This window comes from Pogona vitticeps, chromosome 7 (genome assembly GCF_051106095.1).
Source record: "Pogona vitticeps strain Pit_001003342236 chromosome 7, PviZW2.1, whole genome shotgun sequence".
Classification (NCBI taxonomy): Eukaryota; Metazoa; Chordata; class Lepidosauria; order Squamata; family Agamidae; genus Pogona; species Pogona vitticeps.
In genome coordinates this window covers 30,530,925-30,549,846 of record NC_135789.1, presented here as the reverse complement: position 1 = coordinate 30,549,846, position 18,922 = coordinate 30,530,925, and the positions used below count along the sequence as shown (strand labels likewise).

The 18,922-nt window shown below is 43.0% G+C and overlaps 1 protein-coding gene across 15 annotated transcripts in view; it reads right to left on the bottom strand.

Annotated features, from left to right (window-relative positions):
- TBX4 (T-box transcription factor 4) overlaps nucleotides 1–18,922 on the bottom strand; it is a 103,864-nt gene that overhangs the window by 34,904 nt on the left and 50,038 nt on the right. For 14 of the 15 annotated variants that reach the window (XM_078379293.1, XM_078379300.1, XM_072978549.2 and 11 more), the window contains one exon: nucleotides 3,157–3,315. In XM_078379293.1, coding sequence (XP_078235419.1) covers nucleotides 3,157–3,315 — 159 coding nt within the window. Of the gene's footprint in view, nucleotides 1–3,156; nucleotides 3,316–14,730; nucleotides 14,816–18,922 lie in introns of those variants that run through there. The other variant, XM_020786915.3, reaches the window with a different exon arrangement.

The following is an 18,922-nucleotide window of genomic DNA, read 5'->3' as shown; positions in this document are numbered from 1 at the left end:
CCCTCTATTCTCTTTTGGTACTTAACAGCTGATAGTTTGGTTTGTATGGAGGCAGTTTTTTTTTTAATCACAATGTCTGGAATGTCCCAGAGAGTGTAGCCATGCTGGTTAGGGGATTGTGGAAGCTGTAGTCATTCATTTTCCCCCAGTTCTGTCTGAACTGCCTTTCAGTCTGAATGTTCTTAGACTTTTCACGACATCCCCCCCTTTTTTTTTCTTCTGCTAGTACAGTAATTTGTCTTTGCTTCTCCACCCTCACACCTCACCCTAATTAGCTATCAATCAACAGAGCAAATTAGGGGGGGGGGGGAGGCGGAATTGAGCTTCACAACCTCAGGGAGAATTGCTATTGCTTAAATGCATGTTGCATTTTATAACAGCACTTTTTGAAAAAAAAACAAAATTGCTTCAGCAGCAAATAGCTCCGCCTGCCCCCACTTTCACATCTCAGATTCCTTTTTTATACGACTGGTTATAATTCTGATACAGGAAAGTTGTCAGCACGTTATAAAAACACACTTACTAAATAGATTTAGCCAATAAGAAGGCAGGGTGGATTTGCAAGGTAATTTACAGTCATTCCTCCCATTTTGGCATAAAGGTGCATAATTATATTTAATTATTGCATAAAAATGGCAGGATCTATAATTCTCTCTCTCTTTTTAAAAAAATCATATTGCAATTTATATAATTTGGCACATAAAACTACCAGGCGGTCAGACTCTGTTTTCCTATTAAGACTACGATTTTTTTAAAGGAAAAAAGAAAAACAAAACAGAAAACCAAAGAAGATAGCACTGGTCAGTGTTAGTCGAACTTCAGAGAGTGAGTTTATTTGCAGTAAAATTTGGGATATGGCTTATTTTTTCAAAATGTCATGCATGTTATAGGTGTATGTTAGGGTGACTCTCTGTCACCTTGCCTATTTCACAAGGTAGCAGTGAAGAGGGACACGGAAACAACTGCACCTCATTTCAGCCTCTTAAAGAAAAAGTGAGATACTAATGCAATAAAAGAATGATGACAAATTATCAGCCCCAACACAGAGGGTGGGGAACATTCAGCCTGTGGGCCAAGTACAGCCCTGCACCCCTCAGTCCAGAGGACCCCCCCCCCCGGCCACCTCCACTCAGCCATCTATATCCTAGGTCACAAATATTTATGCCTCCTCCTTCCTTTCTCCCACACTTGCTGATTTTCAACAAGCTGAGGATTAAGGGTGACTGGATGGAAACAGTATTTGTACCCAGATGAAACTATAAAATCACATCTGTTACCCTGCCTATGTCCGGTTTTGGTCGTGTCTCCTACTAGCGTGGCACGTAGGGAGGCAACGGACACCCTCTTCCTCCACCACCACTTTTATACTAGAGATCGCTGAACCTTCTTTTAACAAATGGACACTATCCATCCTAAACAGACACTGGCAGGAAGGTGTGCAAGTGCAGAACCGTCACTCATGCAGAGAAGCGAGAGACACGAAACTCTCCCTGCAGGAGAGTCGTGCTGCTGTGAATCCAGAGCTGGAAGGATTTACTCAACACGGACCCATAGTTAACATCAGCCAGCTCCAGCAGAATTGAAGCAGAAGGGAAGCAGGAATTGCCAGAAGATACAGAAGAATCATACTGAGATACACCAAGGCAATCTCCTTTGATGGGAAACTGGTTGAGGAATACAGGACACTTCGCGAATACACAGGACACTTCCTTTCAAATTACTGTACAATTTTAAACGGGGGGGGGGACTCTTTCCAACCAAAATACTATTCAGGAGTTTCCAGGGCCACTGATACCCACAGGAAGGAAGGGGCTAACATTTTATTCAATTAATTCCCATGTAAATTGAGTAACTGACACACAACATGCCAGCTCCTCCTTGTCCTAGCAAAGACTTTCAACTCCTCTGTTTGACATTTGTAAGCACTATGCACCAACCTGACTAGGCAGGCCACTTAAGGAAGACCGTCTTCAACACAGAAAGCTTCACATCAACTCTAGACTACTCGTCCATCTAGCCCAGTGCCACCTGCTCTGATTGGCAGCTGCTCCAAAGCAGTCCTTCCTAGACGAGCTGTTTCTTCTGTTTTATTTTCTGTTTTTAAATTACAGGCACCGGGGGCTGCACCTACAACCTTCTGCAAGTGAAACAGGAGCTTCACAGTGGAACTATGGCCCTTGTTTCTAAAATCAACCTGCCTTTTCAGAGCCAGCCCCGCCACTGGACAAGGTGAATCAACTACCTCAGGGCAACAGATGTTGACTGTCACGAAGGGACATCCAATAGTTAGTTAAATACTTGGTTGTTACTGCATTTTTACTGCCAGGGAGGGGAGAATAACTTTTGGCATTTTCCACTTCATATGCCAAAATAACTTGGCTGGTATTGATCAATCTTTATTTATTTTCTTTTATTATGCCTTGCTTTTCTCCAGTAAAGGATCCAAAAAGGCTCGCCACATGAATTAAAAACATATAACTAGAAGCACAATTAGTTATACTATATATGAAAGAAAGAAAGAAAGAAAGAAAGAAAGAAAGAAAGAAAGAAAGAAAGAAAGAAAGAAAGAAAGAAAGAAAGAAAGAAAGAAAGAAAGAAAGAAAGAAAGAAAGAAAGAAAGAAAGAAAACATCTTATTCAAAGCCAGAGAGAAGTAAAACAATTTAAAAGCCAATCAGAAAAAGAAGGGAAATTGACACATCAAAAAAGACCCTTTCTAAGCACCTGGTCAGTGGCCAAAAGTCTGTCTAATTAAACATATTTGCTTCCTGGCGGAGGGGCAAGAGGAAGGGGTCCACTTTAGTGGACGGGAGTTTCACAGTCTGAGGACAGGCATGGAGAAAGCCCTCTCTCATCTCCTCTCCAAAAACGGCTGTGGAAGTGAGACACCCATTGTGTTTACTTGAGTTTCTTTGCTTCTCCACAGACAGCGAGAATCTCTTGATTGACCTATCAGACAAAGCTTTCCCCCAGAAAATCAAGTCTCCTTTATTTCCTAATCTTCACTCCAGCCAGTAAGCAACAAAATAATTTTCCGGAGGAGGGCAGGGCTCAATAATTAGAATTAGTGGTCCTTACATGGATTTCCTCCCCCCCTCCCCAAGTGAAACAGCAATACTCCAGTCTCTCAAAGGACACATTCAAATGGGACACATACCTGCTCAGGATCAGGAACCTGTGGGCTACTCAGAGGCGTGCTGCTGACTCCCGCTACGCCAAGGACGGGGGAACCTGTGGTGGTCTCGGAATGGACGGGAGCCTGAGGTGCTGCAAACCCATCCTCTGGTTCAGACAAGCTTTTGTCCTGGAGCATTTCCTTAAAACAAAGAAAGAAAGAGCAAAGCATGTTTTTGAAGGTTCTTTTTAAAATCCATCCATAGCTTTCCAAACTGCCCATGTGAAGGAGAGTCTTACCCTGAAGTTGTATCAGCTGTGGTGATGGGAAGCATTATTATTATTATTTAAAATATTTTTATCCCACCTTTCTCCTTTTAAAAAGACCCAAGACAGCTTAAACCACTCAAGGACAATGTTTAAAGCTGAAAATGATGAGTATACAGTGGTGGTTTACATCATTAAAAGACAATACTTGAAGCGAAAGACAATAGTAAGTATATACATATTGAACAAACAAATACCACTCTGAGAAACAGTAAACACAAGGAGTACTAAAGACCGGGTGGAAGCAATAATGCCTGACAATCCATCTAAAAACCTCCTGCAGGCAGCCAGTCACAGAGGGAAAGCTTGGCAGAAGAGAAAGGTCTTTGCCTGCTTGCGGAAGGCCAGCAAACAGGGGGCCCGGCTGGCCTCCTGCACCATGCGGGGCTGTATAGGTCAGCTCTGCTTCATCGCCCACAACCGGTGAAATTGACACCCTAATTTTTTTTTCCCAGGATGGAGGCTAATTTGTTGCAGCAAATATGAGAAACCGTCCTGCTCCTGCAGAACCCAACAGACGAAAGAGTTTGGAGCAAAGCACCCCTGCTCAGGCGTGAGAAACAATTTTTCTCTTTCATGGCATTAGTCCATCAAAATTAACCCATTCCATCCCAAGCCCAAATCAGACCATGTTTCATTCTGCACAGCATGAGGGTATCAGAAGATTACCTTGAATACTTTTGCTCCACCAGCAGAGGCACAAATGAGGTTTCTCCTTCTGCTTCCTCCAAGATAGAAGCCCTGGGAAACGTAATATTCCCAAGAGCTGGACCATCTACAGGAAGAGAGGACTCAAAACTTTCTCAGATTGAAATCTGAGCCAGAGAAGAATTCTGGGGGTCATAATGCTCATCTCATATTTGTGGTAAATTTTACAAGTCACAAAAACACTAATTTGAAATCCAAGCATTAAAAAACACGTTAGCGCCTGCAGTAAAACTAGCATATACTTTTATGGGCTAGAGACGACTATGCCAGCAGTCACCACGCATTGAAGAGGAAAAAAAATTGGCATCCTATGAAAGTTTGTGTCACAATAACTCACTTCATCATGAGACTCTTCATTAATGTAAAACACATTGCTCAAAAGTCTGACCTCACCGTTCTGACCAATTTACACATCCTGCATATAAACCTCTCTGCAATCTTAATTGTAGAGGGACCCGCCTTAGAATAAGGCTATTGAGCCCGACTCGGGCTGGCAGCAAAAGTAATCCTGGCCTTCAGGAAAAATTATTTCCTAGTTCTACCTAGATTCATGGACCGATGCCTCTGAAGACATGCCTACCTTGCAAACATAGATCAACCAATGACTCTGCAAAAGCACCAATAATCTCATGCTGAGAATACAGGACACAGCTTTCTATCAAGTCTTCCCATTGGCCTTTCCACCACCCATCAACCCTGGCTGGTAGCAGCGCTTCGGGGTTTTAAACAGTGTCTTACCCCAGCTCTACCGGAACAAGCTAGGAATCAAAGCGTGTGTTCTCTTCTACACTCTTGTACAGTTTCCAGCGCCACGTCTGTGCTAGAATTCCCAGAGTGTTCAGATGGAAACACTGAGTATGGGTTGGAAACAGACGGACGTTTCTTCTCTGCAGCTGCATCCATCTCGCTCACTCCTGTCTTCTCTTATCTTGTCCTATCTCCTAGATCTTCAGCAGGAAAGAGAGGACGCCGTTCCCACGCTAGACTTGCCAGCTCCACCGCGCACTCTTTCCTAAAGATGGAAAACATGGCCGTCCTTTCCACCGATTCCTCGGTTTTGAGCGGAGAATAATTTTGGTTGAAGTCAGCGGAGGGAACCCAATGGCCAATTTTCACATGGGGGAAAACTCGACTGCGCAAAGTCACATGAGTGGCGGCAACAGCGCCAAGGCCCGCTTTGTAGGGTAAAGGGAGAATCGTTGTTCCTCTGGTCTTTCCTTTCCAACTCAGGCCCAATTGTACAGATAAACAACAGGCTCACAAAGTTAGGGGAAGTGACCAGCAGCACTCAGGCACAAGGAATGCCCCTGTTACGTTTTGGGGCTTAAAAATTAAAATGGGCAGACTAAATTTTTTTAAAGAGTGCATGAAGAAAAGGCCTTTCTTTCCAGAGTCATGTTTGCCACACAAGCATTAAGAGCCTTAAAACATCAGATGATCCATGACGGATCACACCAAAGAGCTCTCTAGCCCAAGGTTCCCCAACCTTAGGTGTCCAGATGTTCTTGGACTGCAACTCCCAGAAGTCTCTGCCAGCACAGCTGGTGGCAAAGGCTTCTAGGAGTTTTAGTGCAAGAACATGTCGAGGTCTAGCCCAACCTTCTTCTTACGCGGTAGTGATGAGAAAGCTGCCTGAAGGATGTGAGGGAAATGGCACCCTTTGTCTCACTTTCCTCAGCAGCTAACAGATATGAGGATACTGTCTCTATCTTTGGAGGGGACACATAGTCCTCCTAACCCGTAGCTATTGATGGCCCTAACCTGCATAATGTACCAGTCTCCTTTCAAAAGGCCCCACCCACCCAAATTTGGCAGCTATCATTACATCTTGTGACAATGAAGTCCATTAACTCCTTTTAGTCTGTCTCAAATCTTGCACCATCCAGCTTCAGTGGATAACCACTGATCTGCACAACTTGAACCCACCATGATCGGCGCAACCTGCCATATTTCTTGGCCCGCCAGCTGCTCAGGGGCTCGCCCAGTCTTGCAGCCACAGACAGGAAGTCATTCAAGACATGTCTGGTGAGCAAGGGCAAGCTCAGCATAACAGACAGAAGTCACATCAGGCTGTGTCCAAAGGAAGGATATAGCAGGAAAGGCTAATGACCACTGAGATCACATCTGCCCTTGGGTTTAAAATGGGGGAAAAATAACTTTGTGCAGGAATATTGGAGGTCTGGCATCTCTTTTTAACTGCTCACTCCCAGTTTTAAAAGAAGCAGAAGTTAATTCTTAATCTTGTTTATTAATCTATTTGCCCTTTAAGAAGATATTTTGCAATTATTTCAGGGTGGGGCGTGGTTACTGACACAAAACACTCCGAATAACAGATAAATAAAAGATTGGGATACACATTGAATAAGATGACACAATGCTAGTTATCAATACTTCATAGGTTCAGATTCATTGTTCAGAGATTAATTCCCCACCAAACAACAAATTTGACGGGATACTGAGCGCAAGCAGAAAGTTCTGGTCCTAGCTATAGTGAAAAACTGGCGGTGCCTCATTGGAAGAATTATTTGGACTACAGCTCCCAGAATCCTTGAGTAAATGTAGAAAATGAAGTTGTAGTTCAAAAAGAATTCCATAATTTTTCCCACCCCGACCCACCCCAGTCAGGTTAGATCACGACCAAGATTCATTGCTTGGTGCCCCAAGTTCAAAAGTGATGGACTTTCATTGGGAAGGGCTGTAAATAGAAGACAAAAACCACCATTTTGCATGCAGAAGGCCTCAGGTCCAATTCCTGGCATGCCCAGGGAAGTCTGGGGGAAACCCTCCCTGGAACCCTACAGAGCTACTGTCTGCCAATGTTGAAAATAAATATCAGGTCTGAGAGACCAACCTATAAACTATGTTCCTCATCACCTCTCCTCAGCCACCAACTTGCTGTTGAAACCACCATCATCTAAGGACAAAGCAAGTTGGAAGGTGGCTTTATGGGACTGGTAAAAGTGTGCCAAAAACACCTGGAGGGAGATGAATTATCACTTTTCAGCATCTTACCAATTGACAACAGGTGGTAATCTAAAGCAACACACTTACAAACAAACAAAATGCAACTTTTAGGATTGGCCCAAGTGTCCCGCTTCCAGAGGGACAATGAGGTGGTCCTCCTGGGAAGTTCATAAACAGGCATGAATTGGTAACATTCTCTCTTGTGTATTCACAATTGCTAGCATTCCAAAATACATCGCTTCTCCAAACGGAGTCCCCTTTTAGTCACCACAGTGAAAAACTTGCCCTGTTATAGCTGAAACATCCTCAAAACGGCAGTCTGTAATCACAAAAAATACAACTCCTTGAAGCAGGAAGAAATCTAGTGTGTATCTCACTATTCTTAAGCTGTCTTTGTGCCTTTACCACTTTCTAGAGCCTTTTAAAGATTTGGCTCTGTGAGTAACTTATTCTTACTACTACTAGTTAAAAGATTCCTATTTGGTGAAAGGTGGCAGGGGTCACGAAACAAAAGAATCTGGAAGCAGGTTCCGTGTGTCCAACTTCCTGTTCGGCTCTAAGACAGAGGATGGGTCTCTACTGTGCGGTGGCGCCCCCCCTGCAAGTGGCCAGGGATGGTATTAGCTCAATATATTTCCTCAACCTTCTTCTTTTCCAGCCTTCTTCGTTCCTGAGTCTGAGGACTGAACCAAACAGACTGAAGCGCTAAACAAACCCCTCCTTCTCTTTTCCCAGCCAAATACCACCCCGTCACCTTGTCTGTCTTCTTTGAATTTCTGAATTTCTGAATGTTTCAGATCACCTGCCTCTGCCTGGAATTGGCACTTTGTCTACCAACTTAAGACATGAACCAGCGGTCTCTCCAGGCCACACACCATTTGCCTCCGAACATGATTTTTTTTAAAAAAAGGTGTGAGTTCAAGTGTCATAAATAAAGAAGCAAGCCTTGTGTGTTTTAAACTGCTGGAGAACCTGTACATTCACTTCTATGATGGCCTGAGGATATGATGGGGAAATTCATGGTCCCACTAGATTTCGTTGGATTCTGGCTCCCTTGGCTTCTACAAACAGTCAGACTAATGGGAGTTGGAGTCCAACTATATCTGGAGAGGCCCCAGAAATTGCCCAGCCTAGCACCCGGGTGTATTTTTATTCCACTACAGTTCCAGCCAAGCTTGTTGAACTTTGCAGCTGATTTTCATAGATCAAGACAGCCTGACAGTAAAGCACAGTCAGACCCAGCAGTTCACAATGGCTAACCAACCGCAAAGAAGATCCATTGCACTGGGAAAATTAGGAACCTTATTAGTCAGGACTTTGCTTCTCCTTGAAGAATTCTTAACGAGCTACTGGAGAAACTTGGGGATCCCCAGGAGGAGACCAGCTTGAATGCATGAGCAGAAGAAAACAACTTTCGCACACATTGGAGGAAATGTTCCATGAAGAACTTGAATGTTATTTTTCATGATGAGTAAATACAATGGCATGCTGAAGCCGTCCCTAACTGAGCAGTGGTAGGATGATACTCTGTGACTTAGAACATTGTGGAGACCGACCTTCAGCATGTTGTCTTATTCTTATAAGCAAAATGCCAGGCCTTGCTCTGGAAATCAATCAGACATCCATCTAATATTTTTGAAAGCTGGGGGGGGGGGCGGAGTGGGAGCGAGTCTGTGGGATGAGGCCCAAGGTACTAAAAACGAAAACATGCTTCCAATGAGAATGACATCACTGCGTTCATGCACGAACAACACTCAAGCCACACGCTCTAGGTTTGGTTCACATTGTATCTGAATTCATTTTGGTTCAGAGCCAACCGGGAACTCACTTGGCCTAATTTTGTGGAATAGAAGCGGCTAGACTAGGTTGTGGACAGAAGCCATAAGCCTTAAGGCAAGCCAACAAACAAGCCGTGTGTGTGTTTGTGTTATTTAACAATTATCCATCTCATTTTCAAATAAACCCTTGGAAATCTGTGGGACAAAAAAATCCTTTTTTCTTCCCTAACACTGCTTCTCTCGTCCCTAAACAACATCAGTGCTTGGTAACGAACCACTGAGCTTGCTCTCTCTTAAGGAGATTTTACCAGCTTTAATGAATTGTTTTAATACATTTGTATGTGTAATTGTTTTTTAGTATCATAATATATTGTGGTTCTATCCAGTTTGGGTTATTTTTATATATAACTCTTGAGCTGCCTTAGCTCCCTTAATCAGAAGAAAAGGTGACATGGATTAATGAAAATAAATAAAATAAATAAAAACAATTGGGTTATGGGTTAAGTCTGTGCTCTACTTTACGTAACCTCTACTCCCCAGGGCATAAAGCTCACATTTAATCCTAACTCTCAGAATTTTGGGACACCATTTTGGTATCAGCGTTCACTGGATCTATATGAGCTGCTTCTCAAAGCTTCAAAACCTCAGTGGAAAGCATCACAGATGATATTTATACATGATGGTGTGATGCTCTGCGGTTACATGAACAGAGACCTCAATGTATGTCAATAATCTGTTCTTGACTTGGAACTATCTCTCTTTTTTCCCACCTCAGACATTATGGAGACTTTGTTACTGAACTTTCTCTAAGGTACCTTTTGATACTGGGAAGTAGAAAAAGTAATAGAAGTACAGTAGCTGTGGGTATATTTAGGGTGCACTTTTCCTCAAACATGCCCTGTGTGCGCGGGCATCCCGCTCCTTATTTTCTCTTCACAACAAGCTTGTGAAGTAGGTCAAGCCAAGAGTGCCTGGCCTAAGGCCACCCAGTCCATTTCAGGGTTCAGTGGAGATGAGAATCTGGGCCTCTTCAATCCAACACTCAAACAACTATATCACACTGGCTCCAAACTATTACGTGTAATTTTAGCTGTTTCATTAGGGAAGCTTAAAGGAAGGATGTCTCTACTATTAAGCAGGGTGAGGCAACCTGTTCTGATGACAGATATTCTCAGAGCTATGTATGCTATACATGTTCCTCAAGACAAAAAAGGAAGTTACTGTGACATTTTAAAGACTAACAGATTTATTTACGTATAAACTTTCTTGAATTATAATAAACTTCCTCAATGGCTTACATAAATCTCCCCAACCACCAATCCTGGGCAATTCAAAGAACTGAACTTTTTAAAAAGTAACTTTACTAAACTCTATTGCACACACACACACGTACACAGCCGACAAGAAAACAATCCATTTATTTGAAATATTTATTTTTTTTAAATATGGTGTTGGAGGAGAGATGCATGGACACCATGGATCACCAGAAAGACAACAAGCAAGTGGCTGTTAGATCAAATCAAACATCAACTTTCTCAAGTGGATCCTAAATAAAATCAAACAACAAAGCTGAGGCTGCTATGCTTTGGGCTTATCATGAGAAGGTAAGGAAGGCTCACTGAAAAAGACAAAAATGCTGTGAATTTTTGGAAGAATGCAGGAAAAATAGGAAGACTCAAAAAGAAGATGGATTTGCTCAATAAAGGAAGACTTTGCATGACCTGAGCAGAGCTTTTGATTATAAGACCTTCTGGAAGTCCCTCGTTCATAGGGTCACTGGAAGTCAGAGGGGCCTTGGTGGCACATGACAACAATAACAACTGATTTTCTACAGATCTTGTCGTTGCCCAAATTCTGAAGTGGACAGTGGTGGTCAGGCCCATTGACACTGGCCCTCATGAAGGAAGTTTCTACTAAGTTCTTCTGCTGGTTGCAGTAAAACTTGGATGGCAATCCTGAGCAATACTTGTGAGGAAAGAGGCACCACCCCCTGGGACTTGTGTAAGGGCTTTTAGTGATGCAAATAATCGTAAAACTAAAAGCCACAAGGAATCATCTTTGGCGGGGGGGGGGCGGGCGGGGGGGGTACTAAGGCATCACAAAGATGGAAAAGATCAGAAAGTAATATTTTTTAAAAAAAATATAGCTGTATGATTTATGAGTAGAAACAAAATTCTCAGAAAGGCAATGCTGTATCTACAGGCTCACCAAAACTGTATGCACAAATAAGGCGAGCTTCCGAGCTGTCTAGAACGCTTCTTCACACATAGAAGTTACAACATTTGGGGGATGCAGAAAGAAGCAAGATACCCAAAATATCTGTCTAGGTACAATGGACGGATTTCTTAAGAGGACACTCCTATGCAGAGCACAGACTAGAGACGGAAGCAGCACGCAAGCTTTTGAGTCGTTGAACACTCCTTTATCCAGCATCGAGGCCAGCCTGTTTCTAAGCAAAGCTTATTACCCATTCGTGACTTTTTAATATTACCTATTAGACCAACATGCTCACCTGTTGTTGTTTTGCATGCTTGGCTATGTCAAAATGAATTATCACTTGGTTGGGGCCACGGAGGTCCCTATCATAAATGAGGGGCAGATCTTTTGTAAAGTTAATGGCTCTTAACTGCTCATTCAAGACCAAGCTGTTTTGAGTCACTGGCCCAGTTTTTTTTCAGTCCACCATGACTTCTGCTTTAGAAAACTGTATCAGACCCACAAGACCAGTTGTTACCAAGGGCAGAACTGCATGTATGCACAACTTTCACACATACACATATACAAAAGATAGCCGCTGTCAACAGCCAAAACAGGTTTCACGGACTACAGCCTACCTTATCAGAACTCCACACAGACGTTCATGACAAATAAAATGTCTCCATCTTTAAGGAGCCAAAAGACTCTTTGGAAAGAAAAGTTAACTGCTCAACACTCTGAGAAGGGCAGCTTCTTTGCCTTGCAAGATGTATGACGACATGGCAATTTCTAACCTCTTATCACCAAGGTGCCTTTCCCTCTTTTAGGCTTCCCATGCCTTAAGCTATTCCGCAACATTGTGGTGGTAAACCACCATTGAATTCTCAACCACAGGGTCTGCAGCCAGATCCTCAACTCTTGAACTACCCAGGAAGCGGAAGGGCTCCTGAGAACAGCACCCATAGCCAACTGCTCTAATAAGGCAAATGCAGAGGGCCAGATCAGCCTGCGTCATAAATGAGGTTCTCATCTTTTGTAAAATTAATGGCTCCTAACTGCTCATTCAAGACAAAGCTATACGCCTCTCCCCACCAATACTTTGTGTTATAACAACAGGGAATAGGGATGCTTGAGAAGGGTAACAAGTAGTATCTTAATCCCTGTTGCCCACAAAGTCCTAGATCTTTGATCCTCAAAACCCTGGCTCCACTATACCAACAACCATCTGTACATACTGTTTCTGTAGTTGCTGTCAGTGTGTGTTATAACCTCTGATGTGTTATCATTTCATATCACAGAATTATGGCAATTAAAATTAAATGTTTGAATACTAGGTAGTATACAAAAATGAAATCAAAACTCAAGTCTCACAAAAAACAGTGAAACATCAAACCCTAAAACATGATGGCAGAAAATACATGAATCTAGTCTCTGTAGATGGAAGGTGGTAGAAAACATATTTAAAGGTCCCCTTCCCAAATTCCCTCTTTTGTCCTTCATTCCTGAAGCTTCAGCAGAACGCTAAATTATTCACTGAATGTTTTAAAATAAATAAAAACAAACAAACTGCATCTCCGATTACAGACACAGTTCTTTTAACCTAAAGGAGCGTAATTCAGACATGACACATCTCCTGAATAGGTTTTATTTCTGTAAGGGGGCCGGGGTGATCTATACAACACAAGAAGGCATTCAGACTGCCCAGCTGTGAATTAACATACTAGAGCAATATTCAGGTTAGGAACAGCAGAAAAAAGGAGGTAAAGAGAGAGGGATCAAACCACAGCTAGTCAAAAAGGCTAGTTAAACTGGATTGCATCAACTTTCCACTGAAAGGACCAAGGATGTTCTGAAACTGGAAACTGATAAAAATTGTAACTTAGGAAGTTTGGACTAATTCCAATTTTTTATCCCAAATAGAGTGGACTTGTGGATTGAGAAGGACTTTGGTGGGTCAATATTTCTATAAATCCCACTAAAACAAGGCACTTAATTTATTAGATGGACTAACAAATAGATTCAACCCTTTGAATATGCCTATGCATATTTATCTGAATGTCAAAAAACACACTTGAATGCATTTTATAATGCTTGCAGGATAATCCATATTGTTACTCCAAAATAAGCCCTATGCTATTGGCTTACTCTTCAGCAACTAAGCATAGCATTGCAGTTCCCTAAGTTCATTCAGGGCCTGATCCTAGGAATGGTTTCCTCTGGAGTAAGTCTCATTGAAGCTGTAATCTATCTGCAAAATCGCAGAGAAAACTGAAATGCCACTGATGTCAAAATCATCCTCCTTAAGCACGATCAGTGAAAATTTGTTCTTAAGTAAGATTGATATCAACGTGGGACTTTAACCCCAAATAAATGGCTCTGAGTGACAAGGTGATCGATGGGGGGGTTTCTCTGTCGCTTCCAGCAAGCAAGGAATCGGCCACCTTCCCGCCTTTTCCTGCCAGGAACCAAAGCTGCTCCGAGATCTTTTGCTGCCCGGCTGGAAGCAGAACATTCCCCCCTCCCTAGCATCAGGGGTGCATAATAACCATAATAACCAAGTTAGTCTGGCGTCTGACACAGAAAATCCCACAAGCACCCTGGCAATAAAACTATAATAACAAATTAATAACTAACAACTTGCTGCCTGAATCAGCTGCCTCACTCTGCCTAATGGCAAAGCTGGCCAGAGCCATTTTTATTTTATTTTGTTGATAATAGATACACATGATAATAGAAAGACATGGTTATTTTCTGCCCCAGGTAAATCAATTTTATTTTAAAAATTTGTCAACTTCTTATGGAGACACACACACATATATATATTCTAGAGAGAGAATTATACTTTCTATCAAAGTACTTCCCTAGCTCATTCCTAATATCTAATTTTTTGCTGTTTTAAATTCTTAAATATTATTTCTAAAATGCATAATAATATGATGCATTTCAGATCACAAATCTTCCATAACATTTAAGACTGAATGGTCAACTCCCCTAATGAATTAAAGCCCCAATATTTTATACCTTCAGTTTTCCTTCACTGCTTCCCTCCAGATGCAAACTAACACCTAACTTTTCCACTATAAAGGAGTCCTATCCTTCTGGGACAGGCAACAACTAGCCTTTCCAAAATGCCTCTCCATATCTTAGGTTCACAATTTTTCCCCTAACCCTATCTTCTGACCACCAAATCCTTTACCGAAATCAAAAGCTGAAAAACAGGGGGTGGGGGCTTACTCCAGGGTAAAAGTAGGCAGGGATCAGGCTGCTGGAGTGATGGAAATCAAGGAACTTTATAATTTACCTTAGTGCAGGACCTAGTAATGCTACTTTAAGTTGCAACCCCCTTATTGCATATTCCTCAAAAACCCAAAATCCATGTGGACTATTCCTTTAGGTTTCTGACAGATTTATTTACAAACTCTGTTGTTCACTTTACAAACCTTTAGACCTCATCCACACATGCAAGCCAGAGATCTAATTATACATCTGATTTTATTATGGTGTAAAACAAACTATGCACACTTGCCCCTCGGCTTCATCCTACTGATAACATGGCATTGTGTTCTCTGCACAAGATACATGCACCCACACACCCCATATGCATGTAACTAAAATAAAACTCTACAGCTGTAATCTTTATTTACCCTTTGCTGCTGAAACAAACGCTGTTGGAACTCAAGGAGATTTGTTTCGGACTAAACACAGATAGGATCTGGCCCCCCAAGCGATTTTCTTTTTAAAGGTAAACCCCCTATGATACAGAATTTGGGAAGTAAAGGGGAATAAATTTCCCCTCGCCTTTAAGAAAAGAATGTGGCGCAGTAATTTTCTCCTCCTTAAACCATTTTATTAGATTCAGTCTGGTCTTGGTAAGATGGAAAAGGGGGTATAAAGTCCCTCCCCCTCCTCCTCTGTATAATATTGCCCCTATTTCCACAAAACCCCTTATCTAAAGAGTCCATTTTTAACTTTGGCAATAATGCTAAGGACAGACCAGAGAGAGATGTTCTGTGTAAACATCCGAACGGTGAGCCACAGTTAAGATAAAAGGACGTGTCTTCTGAATCAAACAGATACTGGGAAAAAAGCAATAAAGATTACCAAAAAACGAGGGGAGACAGACAGCTTTCCTCTGAGTTGTATTTAAAGGGAGAGGGACAGGATAGTAAAAAAAAAAAACCCTCCAAAAGAAATCAATATTGAAATTGACAACATGATAGAATGCCTGGATAGGAAAGGTGGGCAGATAAGAAAATGTCTAGTCAATTTCATCTCTTATACACAGAAACTGTCCATGCCATTCCAAAGGACCAGTGTGATCCCAATCCTGAGAAGTAAACTCTCTCTCTCTTTCTCTCTCACACAAACACATACACACAGAGAGAGAGAGAGATCTTCTTACATCATACCTAATTCTTAGGGCATTTCAAAGGTATCTGAGATTTAAGAGTCTTCCGTTTATGTTTTGAGCATTTATAGATGGCTTTGCCAACCAAGGTGGCTCAAAAGCTCACCTCAAAACAACACCAGATGGTAAGTAAGTGGGTTTAGGTCCTGATCTTGTTTTAGGGTGTTGTTCAGACACATTTCAGGCAGCAAGCCTCAGACTTCGGTTTTAGAAGGGCACCAAAGCGGTGGCAACAGGACCTGCAAAAATGAGTTTCTAACCCCTCCTAGCCATGTTTACTCAGAAACAAGTTCCACCCCAAGTTCTTCAGCTCAGCATCACTGCCTAAATTGGTGTGCTCAGACTAGCAATGTTTGCTCAGAATTAATTCAAAACTGATTCATATTTACTGAGAGTATAGCCAGGATTAGAAACCTAGTGGGTGGAAATCACCCCGGACAGCCAATACAGCTTGGCGGTTAAAGTTAGGAGCCGTGAGACCTGGGTTCAAATCCTACCTGGGCTGGGTAGCACTGGGCTATTAACATATCCTGTCAGCCAGATGTACCTCCTACAATTATTTCCAGGATAAAACAGAGAAGGAGGGAGGGAGGGAGGGAATTCTGCCCTGAACTCATTGAAGGAAAGGTGGCATATGAATTTAATGAAACAAACAACTCTTAATAAAACAAACAAATCCAGCCTGCATGACAACTGAAGCTGGACTGGGGAAAGGGGTGTTTTTCCCACCCCTAGCTCCCCAGGCCATGATTTCCTCCACCTAAACTCACTTGCAAACAAGATCTCATTGGGAAATTAATCGTACCCTGATTGCAAAGGTACTATTATAGTACTATTACTAAGCGTGGTTCAGCCTTCCTGGGTAATAAAGTCAAGCCCCTAGAATTCACTTCAAATAAAGCTCACCTCCAGGCAAGGGAACCTTGGGGAAACCCCCCCCCCCAAATTTCCTTGCAGAAGCTTGTAGTAATTTCAGTTAGAGACTATTTGGGGGGGGGGGGAGAGAAATACAGTTTAGGATTCAGTTTAAGAGGATACATTTTTGACTCCTGATCGTCACAATTCCTTCTATGGGGGGGGGGGGATTAGGAATTACCTCTAGCCAAACAAGCACAAGAAGATAGCCTTGGATTGTTACTCTTGGTGTAGGCGAGAGTAAATTCTCCAGAGTAACTGTGCAAAGGCTGGCCAAATGCTAAAGAACATGGCTTGGAAATGTTTAATATTTTAATTTTTGGCTGCAAATGTGAGGTTGTTTACCTGATAGTAAGCATCTTTCAAGCTAATATCTGGGTGCCAATGCCTCGAATTCAATGACAACTGCTTCTTGTATGACATGTATAGAATTTTGCATGCTTAACTCATTTGGGATGATTTTTTTTTCTCATTTGTGTTTCGTTTAAGATGTGTGCTAACTATTTTCATTTAACTCGCTTTCCTGGCTTCCTTGAAAGACTTTGTCTTGCTGGCGAGAAAGAAATCACAAAACGCTTCGGAGTACCGAAATGCTTTTGAGTTCAAGGTGTCTCTTACTTCCAAGTAAATCTCGTCCTTTGGGTGGCCGGAAGGCGCTGCGCGATGCAGGAACAACTCAAAGGTGTTAGCCCAGCCACGGATTCACACTTCCCGTGTAGAAACACACAATTGAACCTTTGAGGTGTTTAGAGAAAAGTTTCTCTCTCCCTGTCCTTTAAAAACAAGAACCCGTCCTTAAAGGACAGTGAAAAGAGAGAGAAATGCCCGTTTTGAAATCAAAAGGTATCTAAATATCTTTCAAGCCGCCTTTCTCTCAGGTGTGAATGTTGTTCAGGAATACTCAAAAGCTCACAAATCGCCAATGTTGGATTAAGATGCGGATTCTGAACCTAAACGGATTGTGTCCCCCAAAAGCAAAGCCGCTACTGATGCGCATCAGCTACGTCTAGACACAACAATTCGGGGCAAATTTGCTCACAAGGAATAGTCTTCCCGAAGCACCTCACTCGCTCTCTCCCCGTCCCTTCCGGACACACATACACACGCACACGTGTCTGGCTGGGACGCAGGGGTCTTCTACACCAGGGTAAGCACCGTGCTTAGGATCCGGCGGGGGAGCCGCAGAGCCCGGACTCCCGCCTGGGTTTCCTTCGGAAGCAAGGGCGCCGCTTTCCAGCCTTGAACCCGAGGACTAGCGCTTGGCCGATTCGAAAAAGGAGACCCCGGAAAGTTGGGGAGAATCTTTTGGCGGCTTGAAGGATTCTCGACAAACAAACAAACAAACAAACAGGCGCTTGTCACTGGCGGCGGAGACGATTCCCTCCCCAGCTGGAAAACCGACGCCCAGCCTCCCTCCACGCTTCGCATTGGTTTCCACTGGAACCAGATTTGAGTTTGTTTTTTCAAAGCCGCGCCAATGGCGAGCCTGAAACCGGCCTTTCTCTCTCTGGCTTGGGGTAGCTGGGTGGGGTGCTTTAAAAAAAAAAGAAAATAAAAAAACCTCCCCCCCCCTCCCCGCCCCATAGCAAGGGCCTGCGCGGCCGGCTCCCTCTCTCCCTTTGCCTTCCCTCGAAATAAATCCCCATTTTGCTGCTGAGGATCGGCCCCCCTCTTCCTCCTCTCTGGCTGGCCTTACACCAACGCTCAGTCTTTAAGCTCCAAAGCCGCCAGTCGACTTCATGTCAAGAAAATGTGCGTGTGCTTGCTTCAAAATCCACTTTGAACGCGAAGAAAAATAATGATGCAGAATCCAGTTGTTGACCTGAAGTGGAGCAGACCCACTGAAACTATGGGAACCCCCCCCCCCAAGTGCTGCTTTAAATCTCACTCTGGCGTTGTACTCTAGTTGAGACTAATTATTCTATTTAGTCCAATAATACAGATAGGGAATGGCTACTTAGCCCATACAAGGTTTTAAAGCCAGCCTCAAATCATACCCTCCGTTAAGTATAAAACCACTTTGAATCTCAAAAATGTTACTTCCCAGTAAACATGGGTAAGCTTATACAACATCTCGAGATAACCTAAAAGCATCCCAAGGAGTCTTTGGGAATAGATACTTCAGATTTGTTTTACAAAAGCGCCTGCGGTTGCGGGGGGGGGGGGAGGAGAGATTCGATCCAACTTTTCCATGTTGCATATTTAGGATGTTCACTTCAGTTTGGAAGTAACAGTCCGGGTGCCTAAGGCAGCAGAGCAGCAAATGCAATGAGGCCTAGGAACTTGATCCTGAAGCAACACCCGATGGAAATAAAACAGACTCAGAAGTCTTTTCCCATCTCCCTTCTTCCGGGGACTGCCCTGGGGCTACCCTGCAGCTTGCCCAAGGCCACCCAGGCTGGCTCTCCTCGCAGGAGGGTCAGTGGGGGAGCTGAATTCCCAACTTCTGGATCCATAGCCAGATACCTAACTCACTGAGCAATCCAGCCACAGACTGACATAAACCGATAACC